Source organism: Sus scrofa, chromosome 7 (genome assembly GCF_000003025.6).
Source record: "Sus scrofa isolate TJ Tabasco breed Duroc chromosome 7, Sscrofa11.1, whole genome shotgun sequence".
In the NCBI taxonomy this organism is placed as follows: domain Eukaryota; kingdom Metazoa; phylum Chordata; class Mammalia; order Artiodactyla; family Suidae; genus Sus; species Sus scrofa.
Window position 1 is genome coordinate 53,546,421 of NC_010449.5, and position 17,063 is coordinate 53,563,483.

A 17,063-nucleotide genomic window follows, 5' to 3' on the forward strand; every position below is an offset into this window, starting at 1 on the left:
TAGGAAGCGGAACAATAAACTCTATAGTCCTGTGGAAATAAATGCGTTTAGGCCCTTCAGTACTTCTTTTTTCTTTCTTTTTTTTTTTGGTATTAAGGGCTGGCTCCATGTACAGCATATGGAAGTTCCCAGGCTAGGAGTCAAAGTGGAGCTGCAGCCACTGGCCTACGCCGCAGCCACAGCAATACAGGATCCAAGCTGCATCTGCAACCTACACCACAGCTCATGGCAAAGTGGGATCCTTTAAGCAACTGAGCAAGGCCAGGGATGGAATTTGCAACCTTATGGTTACTAGTTGGGTTTTTTACTGCTCAGCCAGGAGAGGAACTCCTAAACCCTTCGGTACTTCTGCTTTTGTATTCAGTTCTCAGGGTCCTCCACTCAGGCAGTGCTTGGGACTTGAGGCTGGGAAAATCCTGAAGGAAGCTCCAGTAGCCAAACCAGGTGGGAGAAAATCCTGGGCCACAAACGTCTTTCCTGCCTGCTAGGGTGGGAGGGTCTCCCCAGAGTCTGCTTCCGCTCTGCGCGGTAAGCCCAGCTTGAAAGTTCATTGGCTCAACAAAGATAAATGACATATCCTGAGCCAATGGAAGGTGAAACGTACCGGCGCCCGCATAATACGGCCGCCTTGTTGGGCATCCACGTGACCAATAGCGAGCTGCCTCTGTCCCAGATTGAGAGGAAGGACAGGCTGCACTAGTCACTGGGGTCGCTTGTTGCCAACCTTTTAACTGTCTCTGAGTGCTCCTCAAGTGCTTCTAATACAGGCATCACAGCCCCGCGCGTTGCGGGGTGGGTGGGTAGGGACTATCTGGTCCAACCTCTGTCTCGGGCTCACGCCCACCGGCGGACCCACTCCACGCCCGAGGCCGCAGCTGTCAAGGGTAGACCTCAGGACCGGTTCCACCCAGGACTGGACAAGCGGAAGGAGGGACTGCAAACATCCAGGTGAGCACCGCCCCGTGCAGTGACGTTACCGATCTCGCTAGCGATTGGCCCAGCGGAGGCTGGGGCAGCCAATGGGCGCCGCGCCCTGGGCGCGGCGCTTCAAATCTTTGCTTCCTGCTGCTGCTGCCGAGTCCTGAGCTGGCGATCCTCTTCTTGGGCGGCTGTATTTCGTCCCCGTCTTTTCTTACTCGATCCTCCCCTTCAGAAGGAACTGCCTCAGAGTTGGAGGGCACAGGGTCAAGATCAAGGTCAGAGGCTTACTTGGACTGAGATGGATGCCGGAAGGGGTTAGCAGCCCAGGCCCAAGTTAAGGAGAGACGCAGGATTTGACTTCAAAGGCTTGAAAATGCCAGTGAGCATCTGACGAAGCCAAACATGTTGTATGGAGAAAGTGGCCTTATTGTGCCACTCGACTGTGTGTCTCCCCGTTCATGCGCGAGCGCCTTAGGAGCAGACAGCCATCCTTCTCACTGGCTTAGAATAAAGGATCAATAAGTGTGTGTGAAACGAATAAATGACTAGGCAAAGTCCAGTTTTGTGTTTATATAGGTCCCTAAAACCTCATTTTTATTAGTTCGAAGTACTAGATTTAATAAGCTGATACTGTGAGTTTCCCATGGTATGTGCCAGCACTTGAACCCTTTATTTGCATCTGTTCCAAACAATTCTACAAAGTAGGTACAAATATCACCCTCCTCTATTCCCCAGCTTTGTAAAACTGAAGAAACCGAATTGGGTTGAGAGAGCTTAAGGAGATTGGCTAAGGACATAGTCACTGCTAGCCGCAGAGGGAAAGGTCCGAACTATTGCATGGTACTGTCTCTCAAATGCTTTGCCTTCCAGTGGAGGGAAGAGCACTGTATGTGGAAATGATGAGCCTTAGGTTCAGCCCTCTGCCCTCTCCATCCCAAGCTAAGTGGTTGTGGAGAGGTTACTTTCTCTGGGAGTCTCCGCTGTCAAATGAGGGCAATTCTAGTTCCAAAGATTACCTGGGACGATGTTCATGTCCCTGGGAATTTGGAGTGGGAAGGACTCAGATCCTCGGCCAGTGTCTAAGGGAGAGGCCACTTAAATACCTCATGCCCACGTTGTGAGACAGTGAACTTGCTTGTGTAAAAAGGGAGCACAGGGAAAGTGCCCCAAACAGCTAAGAATCTTCCTAAATATGGTAGGACTTTACCCAAGGGACCCCCTCAGCGAACGTTGGTGGAACGCATATACTATCTGACTCCGTAGTCAGGACGATGGCATTCTTTCCATTTTGCAGGTAAGGCAGCTGCAGTGTCCCTGAAGGGCTCCTCTGGAAGAATCTTCCCTAACCTTCCATCCCACTGGCCACCCCAGCCAGGTCGCAGCCAGAAGAGGGCGCTGCCAGGGCATGGCCGGGGAGCGTCCCGGGGCCTGGTTCGGCTTCGGTTTCTGCGGCTTCGGACAGGCGCTGGGCTCCGGGCGCGGGCGCCAGGTATACAGCCCGGAGCCGCTGGAGGTGCCGGGCGCGAGCCTTGACGTCTGCCGCGTGAGCGCAAGCTGGAGCTACACCGCCACCGTGACCCGTGAGCGCCCCGTTCCGTCCCCTGCCCCCTCCCCAGTTCCCGTCCTCCAGCCCAGGGTGCGTAGCCCGCCCCCTCCACAGCCCTTTCTCCGCCCCGCAGGTGGAGGCCGGCTAGAGCTGTCAGGCTCCGTGAGCGGCTCGGCAGGAGGCTGCAGGGACGCGTGGGCATCGGAGGCGCTCCTTGTGGTGCTGCGCGCGGGGACAGGATCCGATTCCGGGGCGGAGCTGCAGGCCTGGGCGCCTGGTTCGTCTCTGCGCGGGGAGCCCCTCTGGGCGCAGACCGTGGTGCTGGAGGTGGAGCGGAAGGACGGACCCGGCGGCGATGAGACCCAGGCTGGGCCGTTGCCGCTGCTGCCCTGCGCCAGCGCCTACGTGAGCCCGCAGCCGCCCTTCTACCGGCCTCTGGCCCCTACGCTGCGGGCGCGCCGGCTGGAGCTGGGCGCTGAGCACGCCTTGCTGCTGGACGCCGCGGGCCAGGTGTTTTCCTGGGGCGGGGGCAGGTGAGTGGGGGCTGGGCCAGGTGGGCGGGTGGGAGGTGAGCGTTCAGGGCAGCAGAGAGTGCGGAAGGAAGCGGAGAGGAACCCCTGGTACGACCATGGTCTTCCTCGCTCAGGCACGGACAGCTGGGCCACGGGACTCTGGAGGCAGAGCGGGAGCCAAGGGTGCTGGAAGCGCTGCAGGGCCTACCCATGGCTGAGGTGGCCGCAGGTGGCTGGCATTCTGTGTGTGTGAGTGGTGAGTGACCCACTGCTTTTCTGAAACTAGCTCAGTGTCTGGTAAGCTCCAAATCTTCCTCCTCCCTCCTTCTCTCCCAGTTTGATGGGTGGTCTAGCCAGGCCTCCTTGCAAGCTCATCCCAGATCAGTCAGCCCAGTGGTTCATGACTCCCCAATGTCTCTCAGAGCCAGCCCCTCTGCCGCCACCATCACCCACTCACACCCAGGCCATGGCAATTGTTTCCTGTCTTTGTTACTAGTCTCACTACCCTTCCTCTCCATCAGGATACAGCCTCTGGCCAGGGCTGTCTTTCTAAAACACTCCCCAAGGGAGAATGAAGGTGTGAGGGGCAGCCGAGCCAAGGAGAATGAAGAAGAAAGGTGACAGTTGCCCAGGTGGCTGTGATACGTAGTACACAGTGGACACTTACATGCCCACAGGGAGAATGATGGTGGTGTGACTTCTGGTGGTGCCATTGCTGGTGACCTAGGACCAGAATGAGGAGTTTCACTTTGGATTGTGTTGAGTCCACCACTTGGGCAGGCCATCCAGGTGCAGCTGGATGCTGTTGGGTGGGACTGGGAGCAGATGGTCTTTGCAAGAATCTGCACCTGGGGCTCTGGACGCCTCTTACATTGTTACCGACCAGGTCCATTTGCCTGATGCCAGCAAGCCAAAGGCCGAGATGCTGAGGTTTACAGCTGAGAAGAGTTTATTCACAAGGCAGCCTGTCGAGGAGATGGGAGAATAAACCTCGGGTCCACCTCCCTGAAGGGATGGGATAAGCAGGGTGGTCTTAGGCATGGGGAGAGGTGATTGGAGGTAGGAGAAAAAAGGTGAAGTTAATCAGAGCAGGACTGTTGGGGTCACATGTTTTTGCATATTCAAATTGGAGGTACCTAGCACGAGCTGAGGGTGGAGTTTTCCAGCCCTCTGATGTCAAAAGTCCATTCACTGGACGTCTGCACAGGCCCAGTTTTAGGGTGGTCCCAACCAGCCCCCAGCCAGTTTTCACTGGGTGGAGCTGACTCCATGTTCCTATAAAACACCTGAGTTGGGTGAAGTTGGGAAGGTATGCAGTTAAAGAGGAAGAAAGAGGGAGTTCCCGTCTGGCGCAGCAGAAACGAATCCGACTAGGAACCATGAGGTTGTAGGTTCGATCCCTGGCCTCGCTCAGCGGGTTAAGGATCTGCCATGAGCTGTGGTGTGGGTCGCAGATGCAACTTGGATCTGATGTTGCTGTGGTGGTGGTGTAGGCCAGTGGCTACAGCTCCAATTAGACCCCTAGCATGGGAACCTCCATGTGCTACAGGTGTGGCCCTTTTGAAAAAGACCAAAAATAGTAATAATAAAGAGGAAGAAAGAGGGAGTTCCCGTTGTGACGCAGCAGAAATGAATCCAACTAGGATCCATGAGGAAACAGGTTTGATCCCTTGCCTTGCTCAGTGGGTAAGGATCCAGCGTTGCCATGAGCTGTGGTGTAGATCACAGATGTGGCTTGGGTCCTGCGTGGCTGTGGCCGTGGTATAGTTTGGCAGCTGCAGCTCTGATTCAGCCCCTAGCCTGGGAACCTCCATATGCCGTGAGTGAGGCGGGGCGGAGGGTGGAGCATGGTGCAAGGCAGGGGGAAGAGAGGAAGCAAGAAAGAAAAAAACTAGGAGATCCTGTCATGGCATAGTGGTTAACGAATCCGACTAGGAACGATGAGGTTGTGGGTTCGATCCCTGGCCTCGCTCAGTGAGTTCAGGATCCGGCGTTGCTGTGAGCTGTGGTGTAGGTTGCAGACCCTCGTTGCTGTGGCTCTGGCGTAGGCCAGTGGCTACAGCTCTGATTTGACCCCTAGCCTGGGAATCTCCATATGCCACGGCTGCAGCCCTAGAAAAGACAAAAAGAAAAAAAAAGAAAAAAAAGCCCTAAAGTGAACTTTAATCAGTGAAGACAGTTTACAAGCAAAAGGGTATGAACAGGTTGTTCCCTTATCTGCTGTCCTGTAAGACAAGTTCAAGAATTTCTATTATCAGCTAACTCTATGGGCCATGGTTTCAGTATCATCAGAGGTCTTTAAAAACTCCCAATTCCTGCCCTCTCCCCTCCACATTCTCATGTAATGGGCCTGGGTTGGCAGCTAAGCTTGAGAGCTACGCGGCTGGAGGGAAGAAAAGAGTGCTGGAAAGTGAACACAATGGGAAGTCTCACGCTTGAGGTCCAACAGGATTTGGAGGCCTTGGTGTAGTGATTGGAGCACAGATGCTTCATTCAGACTTCCTAGATTAAATCATCCCTCTGCTCCTTGGGGTCTTGGGCAGAGCGCTTAACCTCTCTGTACCTCAAGTTTTCCCTTGAATAAAATATCGATATTGTGCTTCAAACACTGGCACAGATTAAACACTTGATACAAATTAGCTACTACTGTTAGATAAATTTTTTGGGGGGGTCTCTTTAGGGACACACCCGTGGCGTATGGGGGTTCCCAGGCTAGGGCTCAAATTGGAGCCATAGCCACTAGCCTACGCCACAGCCACAGCAATGCAGGATCTGAGCCACGTCTGTGACCTACACCACGGCTCATGGCAATGCCAGATCCTTAACCCACTGAGCGAGGCCAGGGATCGAACCTGTGTCCTCATGGATACTAGTTAGATTGGTTTCTGCTGAGCCACGATGGGAACTCCTGTTAACGAATGTTTCGTATTAAGGCTGTTGCTTCAATTAAAAAACTATAGTGTTGTGGGAGAGTTTCCAGAGGCCTTCTGGGGGGAGGGGGAGGGGAGGGTGTAATGGGTAAAGGGGGTCAACTGTGTGATGACAGATGAAGCTAACCTCTGGGTGATAGGCATGCTGGAGTGCTTCCAAAAGTCAATATATAATGGTGTACCTGTGAAACATGTAATGTTAGAAACCAGTGCTACCTCAGTGAAACATTTTTCTTAAAAGGTCTTCAATAGGACCAGTGGTGGGTGGGGTTCAGTGGATGTGAAAGACCCTTGGGGAACCTCAAGGAACACGTTTCCAAATTGCACGCATGGGGGCCAGGGTAGAGGTGCGGGGTGGGAGGAGTGCAATTTAACAGCAAAGGTAAAAGTCAAAGTGGAGCAGAAGATCGTGCAAGAGAGGTCCTTTAAGAAAAGGGTGAGCTGGAGTTCCCATCGTGGCTCAACGGTAGCAAACCCAACTAGTATCCCTGAGGATGCAGGTTTGATCCCTGGCTTTGTTCAGTGGGTTAAGGATCTGGCGTTGCCGAGAGCTGTGGTGTAGGTTGCAGATGTGACTCGGATCCCGAGTTGCTGTGCCTGTGGCTTAGGCTGGCAGCTGCAGCTCAGATTTGACCCCTCTCCTGGGAACCTCCATATGCCACAGGTACGGCCCTAAAAAGCCAAAAAAGGAAGGAAGGAAGTGACCTGAAGGCACTTAGGAGGAAAGAGCCCTGTTGAGACCAGGGAGCTGCTGGGGCCTGAGGGAGGCACGTTGCTGGAGCACTGACTTGGGAGGGCAGGCAGGAGTTGTCTCCAGGGAGCCAGTGGGCTACAGGGGAGTCTGGTTGAAAGCAGGGGGCTTAGGAGGTGGAGGGGGTGTTCTCAGTCTGTTTAATGGGGCCCCTTTATCTCTCTTTCAGAGACTGGGGATATTTATATCTGGGGCTGGAATGAATCAGGGCAGCTGGCCCTGCCCGCCAGGAGCCTGGCAGAGGATGGAAAGACAATCACAGGAGACGGTGAGGGTCCCATTGCCTTTTTTTTTTTTTTCAATTTATTTTATTGAAGTATAGTTGATTGGCAATGTTGTGTTAATTTCTGCTATACAGCAAAGTTATTCAGTGATATATATATGTGTGTGTATATATACATTCTTTTTCATATTCTTTTCCATTATGGTTTATCACAGGATATTAAATATAGTTCCCTATGCTATACAGTAGAACCCTGTGTCCTCATTCTATACATAACAGTTTATATCTGCGAATCCCAAACTCCCAGTGCATCCTTACTCCCCCAGCCCCCTGCCCCCTGGCTACCACAAGTCTGTTGGTGAGGGTCAGTTCTTTTTTTTTAGTTTTTAAAGTTTATTTTAAATGATTTTTATTTTTTCTCAGTACAGCTGGTTTACAGTGTTCTGTCAGTTTTCTACTGCACAGCAAGATGACCCAGTCACACATAAATATATATATTCTTTTTTCTCCCATTATCATGCTCCATCATAAGTGACTAGATATAGTTCCCAGTGCTACACAGCAGGATCTCATTGCTTATCCATTCCAGAGGCAATATTTTGCATCTGTTAACCCCAAATTCCCAGTCCATCCCACTCCCTCCCCTCCCCCTTGGCAACCACAGAGTGTCAGTTCTTTTTTTTTTTTTTTTTTTTTTTTTTTGGCTTTTTTGGGCCACATCTGCAGCATATGGATGTTCCCAGGCTAGGGGTTGAATCAGAGCTGCAGCTGCCAGCCTACGCCACAGCAACCCAGGATCCAAGCTGCATCTTCAACCTATATCACAGCTCACGGCAGTGCCAGATCCCTGACCCACTGAGCGAGGCCAGGAATCAAATCCACATCCTCATGAATATTAGTTGGATGCATTTCTGCTGCGCCACAGTGGGAACTCCGAGGGTCACACATGTACCTGTCATTCCTGACTCCTGGCTATTTTCTGGCCTGAGAACTACACAGTGCTTGGAAGGGGTGTGTCACATCCTCAGGACCCCAGGACACACTGAAGGTCTCTGAGCCCCTTATGAGAGGGATCATGGCAAGGCTAATGCCAGTGCCAGTGCTACATGCTCCACAAACCTGTCAACTCCAGCGCTTCCTGGGAAATGTGGGGTCGGGAGCGATGGCCTTCAAGCCAGAGTATGTGCTTCAGCTGTTGTACAGAGTTGGTGTATGAATGAGGTTTAGATTGGTGCTCAGTGAGTGTTCACCATCGTTATCCTCATCACTCTTACTGCTTCTCTGAAGCCCCAGGACTGAACGAAGATGGTTCTGAAGCAAAGAGAGCCACAGAGGGTGAGGATGGAGGCCCCACCCCCTTCATAGCTGTCCAGCCCTTCCCGGCCCTGCTGGATCTCCCCCTCGGCTCAGATGCGGTCAAGGCCAGCTGTGGATCCCGGCACACAGCGGTGGTGACAAGTGAGTGGGGCTGGGTAGGCTGGTTCAGGATGGTCCAGAGGTCCCTTCACCCCAACTCTCTGACTAGTAGCTGCAGAAAAGGGTGGCGATTGCCTAAAAAATGACCATTTTTTTTTCTGCCACATTCATAGCATGTGGAAGTTCCTGGCCAGGGATCACACCTTCACCACAATTGTGACCTGTGCCTCACCTACGACAATGCAGATGCTTAACCCACAGCACCACATGGGAACGTCCTAAAAACTACCATTTTAGGTGTCTTTGGCATGTACTGAGTAGCTACCTCACTGACTACACCCCCATGTGGCTCTAACAGTGGCTCCCCAGCCCATCAGTCCTCGAAGGTTCTTCTTTCTGGAGGGAGGCTCGTGTTTGCCTATCTTTCTTCTGACAGTAGGGCCTGCCCCGCCCTGCCCTGCTTCTAAGGCTCCTGAACGTCGTAGCTGTGAGTTGCAGGCCAATCAGCCAACTAGGAACCATGAGGTGTAGAGCAAGGAGAAGCTTTTCAGTCTGGATCCTCTGCCACATCAAATGCAACTAGATAGCTGTCAAAAAGAGAGAGGAGGAGTTCCCGTCGTAGTGCCAAGGTAACAATCCCTATTAGTATCCATGAGGACTCAGGTTCCATCTCTGGCCTCACTCAGTGGAATAAGAATGAGGTACTGCCTTGAGCTGTGGTGTAGGTCGCGGATGCAGCTTGGATCCTGCGTTGCTGTGTCTGTGGTGTAGGCCGGCAGCTGTAGCTCTGATTTGACCCCTCGCCTGGGAACCTCCATGTGCCTCAGGTGGAGCCCTTAAAAAACCAAAAAAAAAAAAAGAAAAACCAAAAAAGAGAGAGAGGACGTGTTGTGCTATGCAAAGCGAATCTCATGACAACTGTAAAGTGCTGGCTGTGGGTTGTGGCAGGCTGGGCAGGACAAATGCGTTATTGAAGAGCAGGGGCAATGGCCTCTTACTGTCCTTTTGGTTACAGGAACGGGCGAGCTCTACACCTGGGGCTGGGGTAAGTAAAGGACTTGCTTTTGTGATGCTTCAACCAAGGGGAGAAAAGACCCGGGAGCAGAGGGCAGGTGACAAGAGCCATGCAGACCAGTGGAAGCATATGCCCTCGGCCTGACAAACCACTGGGAAGACAGGGACTGAAAAGCTGCCTGTTCCCTTCTCTGGAAGGGATCTAGGCACACTCAGAAGGGTACAGACCAGACAAGAGAGAAATAGGAGATATCATTACTTTCCACTTACCTTTCTGAAAAAGTATTATTTCTTAAGGGAATGTTTCTCCAGCATTGAGGAGACCTCTTTTGGTCTGGCACTGGGTAGAGCAAAAGATCACATGAAAAGCTCTGCTCGGAGCATCTGAGCTTTGGGCTGGGGAGCCCGGAGGAGCATTGCCTCTTGGGGACCTGGGAGATTGCCTGGTCCTGGGGCTCTGTGTTTCTGGTCTCCTGAATTCACAGGGCAGACACTAGCAGCGTGGTGGCTTAAGCCCCACACTTCAGTGGATAGTCTGGTTTTCCTTCCTGGGGCCGAAGGCCATGGCCCTGTGGAGAGGATAGCAAAGGGGTTCATTTCCCTTTAGGTAAATATGGACAGCTTGGCCACAAGGACACGACCAGCTTGGATCGGCCCTGCCGTGTGGAGTACTTTGTAGATAAGCAACTCCAAGTCAGGACTGTGAGCTGTGGGCCCTGGAACACCTACGTGTTCGCTGTGGAGAAAGAGAAGAGCCGACATATGTAAATAAGGGCATGAAATCAATGGACAGTAAAGAAGAAGAAAGCTAACACCTGTGAAACTCCTGCCCAGGTCAAGGAAAACCAGGGCCTGCTCTCCAGAGGCCTTGTCTTTGCCCCTCCCTCCCCATCACAGCCCTCTTGCTCCAACTTAGAGCAGTGTCCTCGACTTGGTCCTCAAATTAGAAGCCCCTGGAGATTTGGCAATGGATGCCTAAGGCCAGCATTGCAGACACGGGTGAAATCAGAATTAGACACAGGCAGATGTGAAAGCTGCCCCACCTGACCCCACCCTGGGGGGATTTCTAGGTAGTGCCAAGATGGGGAACTGAGACCAGCTCAGCAGAATGGGGCTGAAGAATGGGTGCTGTGAAACCTAAGGAAAAAAGTTAACATAAAACAAGACACAGAGACATTTTCTTAAGCAAAGGTGGGAACCGGCAGACTCAAGGTCTCAGGGGCCAAGAGCAGCACTGCCTCAAGAAACCACACTGCTTTTATTGTGCTCTTTTATTGTGCTCCTCAAGTGTGGAGGGGGCTATGGGTGGAGGATATAGGGTTTGTTTATTATTATTTTTTGATATAGGGTTTGTTTATTATTGTGTAAGTTCTTTTATTATTTTAAAAGTCACTTAGCTGGTAAAAGGTTAAGCTTTTAATCTGACCTTTAGGCACATAACAATCATCAGCATTTGAGTTAGCTATCTATGCATAGCATTCCAGAGAAGCCTCACTGTGCTTAGGTTTGCACCTTGGTTCTCTGCTAATGCATATTCTGCTAACGAGACCGCTTGTGAACCACTTGGCCATGAGGTTCCTCTTTCTCTTATTCCTTAGAGGACATGTCATGCTTGTGCAAACGGTGTGCCAATCTGCACAGGTCCAGCATGCCTAGACCAACACATTACGTCCTCATTCAGCTGACCCTATGAATAGCTTATGCCTTTAGGTCTTTGTTCTTAAGCTTTAAGTCATTTATCAGCACTGTGACTGTTTTTCAAGCTGGAAGATGGGATAAAGTAAAGCAGGATGATGGGATTTTTCAGTAAAGAAGCTAAGAAAATATTGTAGAAACATGTTTCGGATAGGGAACTGCTAGAAGTCATCTTATTTTGTTACTCACTCACCTGGTTTCATTTTGAATGGTACCATTCCTGGTATGCATCTTTATGCAATCTAATTTGTCTGCTTTTGAACTTGAGATAAAGGCTCTCATTCCGTGTATGTTCTTCCATGTCTTGTTTTCTCATCAACACTGTATGATTCATCTACGGCATCCTGCAGTTCATTTATTATTACGGTTATATGGCGTTCCATTGTCTGCCTGTATCTCAAGGTATATATTCTCTCGTTGATAGTAATTTTTTTCTTTTTTTATTGAGTTAAAATATACATAATATTGGAGGTCCCGTCGTGGCTCAGCGGTTGACGAGTCTGACTAGCATCCATGAGGTCTCAGGTTCGATCCCTGGCCTCTCTCAGTGGGTTAAGGATCCGGCGTTGCTGTGAGCTGTGGTGTAGCTTGAGACGTGGCTTGGATCCCACGTTGCTGTGGCTGTGGTATAGGCTGGCAGCTGCAGCTGATTTGACCCCTTCCATATGCTGCAGGTGTGGCCCTAAAAAGAAAAAAAAAAGAGAGAGAAATTTTATATATATATACACACACACACACACGTATTTACTAAACCATTTTTCTCTGTACAGTTCAATGGCATGAAATATATTCATATTGTTGTGTAGCCATCACCACCATCCACTCCCGCCTCTTTTCATCTTGTAAATCTGAAAATTTATGCCTACCAAACAGTAACTTGCGGTTCTCCTTTCTCCCCACCCCCTGGCAACCACCATTATCCCTTCTGTCTGTCTGTGTGATTTTGACTACCCTAAGTACCTCATATAAGTGGACTCATGCAGTGTTTTGTTTTTTTGTGACTGGTTTATTTCACTTAGCGTGACGTCCTCAAAGTTCATCCATGGTGGAGCGTATTGCAGAATTTCCTTCCTTTTTAGGCCCAATATTCCATCGTGTGTGTATATCCCACATTTTGTTTATCCGTCCATTGGCTGGTAGGCACCTGGGTTGTTTTTATGTTTTAGCTCTTGTGGCTAATGCTGCTGTGAACACGGGTTTACAAATATCTCTTTGAGACTCTCCTTTTAATTCTTTTGGATGTATACCCAAAAGTGGAGTTGCCGGGTCATACGGTAATTCTATTCTTAATTTTTTTGAGGCACTTACATACTGTTTTCAAAAGTGACTTTGCCATTGAACAGTGCCACTGATGGTGCACAAGTGTTCCAGATTCTCTGCATCTTCATTCAACACTTTGTTTTCTGGTTATTTTTACAGTAGCCATCCTAATGCGTGTGAACTTATACCATTGTAATTTTGATTTGCATTTCTCTAATGATTACTGATACTAAGCATCTTTTCATCTGCTTATTGGCCATTCATTTCACCTTTTTTGCATAAATGTCTATTTAAGGTCTTTGCTCATTTTTGTGAGGTGAACGTGATGCCCATATTTTTTCTTTTGTTTGTTTTTGCTTTCTTTTTATTTCTATATGATGCTCCCCCCCTTTTTTGGTCTTTTTAGAGCTGCACCTGCGGCATATGAAAGTTCCCAGGCTAGGGGTCAATTGAAGCTGTAGTCCCTGGCCTACATCACAGCCACAGCAACACAGGATCCGAACCGCATCTGTGACCTACACCATGGCTCATGGCAGCACTAGATCCTCAACCCTCTGAGCAAGGCAAGGGATCGAACATATGTCCTCATGGATGCTAGTCAGATTCCTTTCTGCTGAACCACGACAGGAACTCCTAATGCCCATTTTTGAATCAGGTTTTTGTTGTTGTTTTTGTTGTTTTAGGGGTTCTCTATATATTCTGGATATTAATCCCTTATCAGATAAGTGATTTGGAAATATTTTCTACCATTCTCTTGGTTTTCCTTTTGACTCTGTCAATAGTGTCTCTCTTTTTTTGCATTCTTTTTTTTGTTTTTTTAAAAATATTTTCTATCATGGTCTATCCCAGGAGATTGGATATACATTAGAACCTTGTTGTTTATCCATTCTAAATGTAATAGTTTTCATCTGCTAACCCCAGACTCCCAGTCCATCCCACTCTCTCCCCTCTCCTCCTTGGCACCACAAATCTGTTCTCTATATCTGTGAGTCTGTTTTGTAGAAAGGTTCATTTATGCTGTAGTTTAGATTCCACACATAAGTGATATCATATGGTATTTGTCCTTCTCTTTCTGACTTCCTTCACTTAGTATGATTATCTCTAGTTGTATCCATTTGTTGCAAAAAGCCTTATTTTGTTCTTTTTTATGGCTGAGTAGTATTCCATTGTATATATATATGCTATCTTCTTAATCCAGTCATCTGTTGACAGACATTTAGGTTGTTTCCAAGTCTTGGCTATTGTGAATAGTGCTGCAGCAAACGTAGGGGTGCGTGTATCTTTTTGAATTTTGTCCAGATAATATGCCCAGGAGGATTGCTACATCATATGGTAGTTCTATATTTAATTTTTTGAGGAACGTCCATAGGATTTTCCATAGTGGTTGTACCAATTTACATTCCTGCCAAAAGTGTAGGAGGGTTCTCTTTTCTCCAAACCCTCTTCAACATTTGTTATTGGTAGATTTTTTTTCCCTTTTAGGGCTGCACCTGCGGCATATGGAAGTTCCCAGGCCAGGGGGTTGAATTGGAGCTACAGCTGCTGGCCTCTGCCACAGCAGTGGGGGATCTGAGCCATGTCTGCAACCTACGCCCATGTCATAGCAATGGCAGATCCTTAACTCATGAAGTGAGGCCAGAGATCAAAACCATATCCTCATGTATACTAGTTGGGTTCTTAACCTGCTGAGCCTCTATTGGAACTCCTGTAGACTTACTAATGATGGCCATTCTGACTGGTGTGGGGTGTTACCTCACTGTAGTTTTGATTTGAATTTCTCTGATAATTAATGATATTGAGTATCTTTTCATGTGCCTACTGGCTATTCATGTGTCTTCTTTGGAGAGATGTCTTTTTAGGAGTTCCTGTTGTGGTACAGCAAATCCAACTAAGAATGATGAGGTTTCAGGTTTGATCCCTCGCCTCACTCAGTGGGTTAAGGATCTGCTGTCACTGTGAGCTGTGGTGTAGGTCACAGACGTGGCTCAGATCTGGTGTTGCTATGGCTCTGGCATAGGCCAGCAGTTGTAGCTCTGATTAGACCCCTAGCCTGGGAACCTCCTTATGCCACAGGTGTGGCCCTAAAAAGCAAAAAACAAAACAAAACTTTTTAGGTCTTCTGCCTATTTTTCACTTAGGTTGTTTGCATTTTTGTTGTTGAGTTGTATGAGTTTTTGGTATATTTTTGAGATTAAGACCTTGTCAGTTGCTTTGTTTTGTTTTGTTTTGTTTTTTCCTTTTTGTCTGTTTAGAGCCACACCCGTGGCATATGGAAGTTCCCAGGCTAGGGGTCCAATTGGAGCTGTATGCCACAGCCACAACAACGCTAGATCCGAGCCACATCTGCCACCACACCACAGCTTGCAGCAACTCTGGATCCTTAACCCACTGAGCAAGACCAGGGATCGAACCTGCAACTTCATGGTTCCTAGTTGGATTCATTTCCACTGTGCCATGACGGGAATCTCCCAGTTGCATTGTTTACAGCGATTTTCTCCCGTTCTGTAGGTTGTATTTTTACTATATATATATATATATATATATATATATATATATAGTGTTTTTGAACTATGTATATATAGTATTTTTGAACACATTTTTGGACACTCTGTGGCATATGGAAGTTCCTGGACCAGGGATCAGATCTAAGCCTCAGTTACAACCTACACTGCAGCAACAACAGATCCTTTAACCCACTGTGCTGGGATGGGGATGGATCCTGGGTCCTGGGTCCTGGCACTGCAGAGTTGCTGCCAATCCCATTGTGTCACAGTGGGAACTCCCCATTTTATATACTTGCCTCCTTTGTCAAAGATTAATTGACTATAGTTGTCTGGGTTTATTTTGGGGCTATTTCTGTTTCATTGATCTGTATGTCTGTTTTTTGTACCAATATCACACTGTTTTGATTACTGTAGCTTTGTAAGAGCATCTAAAGTCTGGGAGTTATATGTCCTGCTTTGTTTTTTTTCCCCTCAGGATTGCTTTGGCAATTCTGGGTCTTTTATGGCTACATGTAGATTTTTGGATTTATTGTTCTAGTTCTGTGAAAAATATCATGTGTAATTTAATAGGGATTGCAGTAAGTGTATAGATTGCTTGGGTAGTATGGCCATTTTAACAATATTAATTCTTCCAACCCAGGAGCATGGAATATCTTTCCATTTCTTTGAGTCCTCTTTAATTTCCTTGAATAATGTTATGTAGTTCTCAGGATGCAAGTCTTTCAGCTCTTTGGTCAGGTTTATTCCTAGATATTTATTTTTAAATATTCATTTTCTAATATTTCCTTGTTAGTATATGGAAATGCAACCAATTTCTGAATGTTAATCTTGCATGCTGCTACTTTGCTGAATTTGTTGATCAGTTCAAGTAGTTTTTGTGTGGAGTTCTTAGGGTTTTTCACATACAGTACCATGTCATCTGCGTAGAGTGACAATTTTACATCTTCTCATCCAATCTGGATACGTTTTATTTCTTTTTCTGTTGGATTGCTGTGGCTAGGACTTCCAATACTGTGTTGAATAAAAGTGGTGAGAGTTGGCATCCTTGTCTTATTTCAGATTTTAGTGTGAAGGCTTTCAGCGTCTCTCCATTGAGCGTTATATTTGCTGTTAGTTTATCATGAATGACTTTTATTATGTTGAGGTATGTTCCTTCTATACCCACTTTGGTAAGAGTTTTTATTTTATCATCAATGGATGTTGAATTTTGTCAAATGCTTTTTCTGAATGTATCGAGATGATCATGTATTTTTTTTTTTTTTTTTTGTCTTTTGTCTTTTGTTGTTGTTGTTGTTATTGTTGCTATTTCTTGGGCCGCTCCCGCGGCATATGGAGGTTCCCAGGCTAGGGGTTGAATCGGAGCTGTAGCCACCGGCCTACTCCAGAGCCACAGCAACGCGGGATCCGAGCCGCGTCTGCAACCTACACCACAGCTCACGGCAACGCCGGATCGTTAACCCACTGAGCAAGGGCAGGGACCGAACCCGCAACCTCATGGTTCCTAGTCGGATTCGTTAACCACTGCGCTACGACGGGAACTCCGATCATGTATTTTTTTACTTTTCTTTTGTTACTGTGGTGTATTACCTTGATTTGCGTATGTTGAACCATCCTTGTGATCTTGGAATGAAGCCTACTTGGTCATGGTGTATGATCTTTTTGATGTGTTGTTGGATTCTGTTTGCTAATATTTTGATGAGAATTTTTTTTTTTTTTTTGTCTTTTCTAGGGCTGCACCTGTGGCATATGGAGGTTCCCAGGCTAGGGGTCTAATTGGAGCTGAAGCCACCAGCCTATGCCAGAGCCACAGCAACGCCAGATCTGAGCTGAGTCTGCGACCTACACCACAGCTCACAGCAATGCTTAACCCACTGAGCAAGGCCAGGGATCGAACCTGCAACCTCATGGTTCCTAGTCAGATTCATTTCCACTGTGCCATAATGGGAACTCCTATGATTTTTTTATTTAGTGGTATCTTTATCTGGTTTTGGTATTAGGGTGATGGTGGCTTCATAAAATGTCTTTGAGAGTGTTCCTTCTTTTTCAGTCTTTTGGAAGAGTCTAAGAAGAATGGGTATAAGTTCTTCTTTGTATGTTTGATAGAATTCACCTATGAAGCCATCTGGTCTTGGACTTTTGTGTGTAGGGATTTTTTAAAAATTATTGCATATTCAATTTTATTTCTAGTGATGATATGTTCAAATGATATAGCTCTTCTTGATCTAAGAATTTTTTTTTTGTCTTTTCTAGGGCTGCACCCGTGGCATATGGAGGTTCCCAGGCTAGGGATC

The 17,063-nt window shown here is 47.9% G+C and overlaps 1 protein-coding gene across 9 annotated transcripts; it reads left to right on the forward strand.

Moving 5' to 3' along the window:
- On the forward strand, nucleotides 246-11,298 carry RCCD1 (RCC1 domain containing 1). 9 transcript variants are annotated; one of them, XR_002345794.1, is made up of 8 exons: nucleotides 246-948; nucleotides 2,216-3,000; nucleotides 3,114-3,235; nucleotides 6,830-6,928; nucleotides 8,171-8,341; nucleotides 8,473-8,928; nucleotides 9,315-9,344; nucleotides 9,921-9,990. XR_002345794.1 is itself a non-coding variant. In XM_013996853.2 (8 exons), exons 2-8 carry the CDS (start codon nucleotides 2,327-2,329, stop codon nucleotides 10,079-10,081), a joined length of 1,158 nt encoding a protein of 385 aa, XP_013852307.1. In that variant the 5' UTR covers nucleotides 614-948; nucleotides 2,293-2,326; the 3' UTR covers nucleotides 10,082-11,298. The 9 variants fall into 9 exon arrangements, 7 of the variants coding, with proteins under 7 accessions (XP_020954595.1, XP_020954594.1, XP_005653570.1 ...); XM_013996853.2 differs by lacking the exon at nucleotides 8,473-8,928 and having other exon boundaries at nucleotides 614-948; nucleotides 2,293-2,501; nucleotides 2,601-3,000; nucleotides 9,921-11,298; XM_001927535.5 differs by lacking the exon at nucleotides 8,473-8,928 and having other exon boundaries at nucleotides 616-948; nucleotides 2,216-2,501; nucleotides 2,601-3,000; nucleotides 9,921-11,298.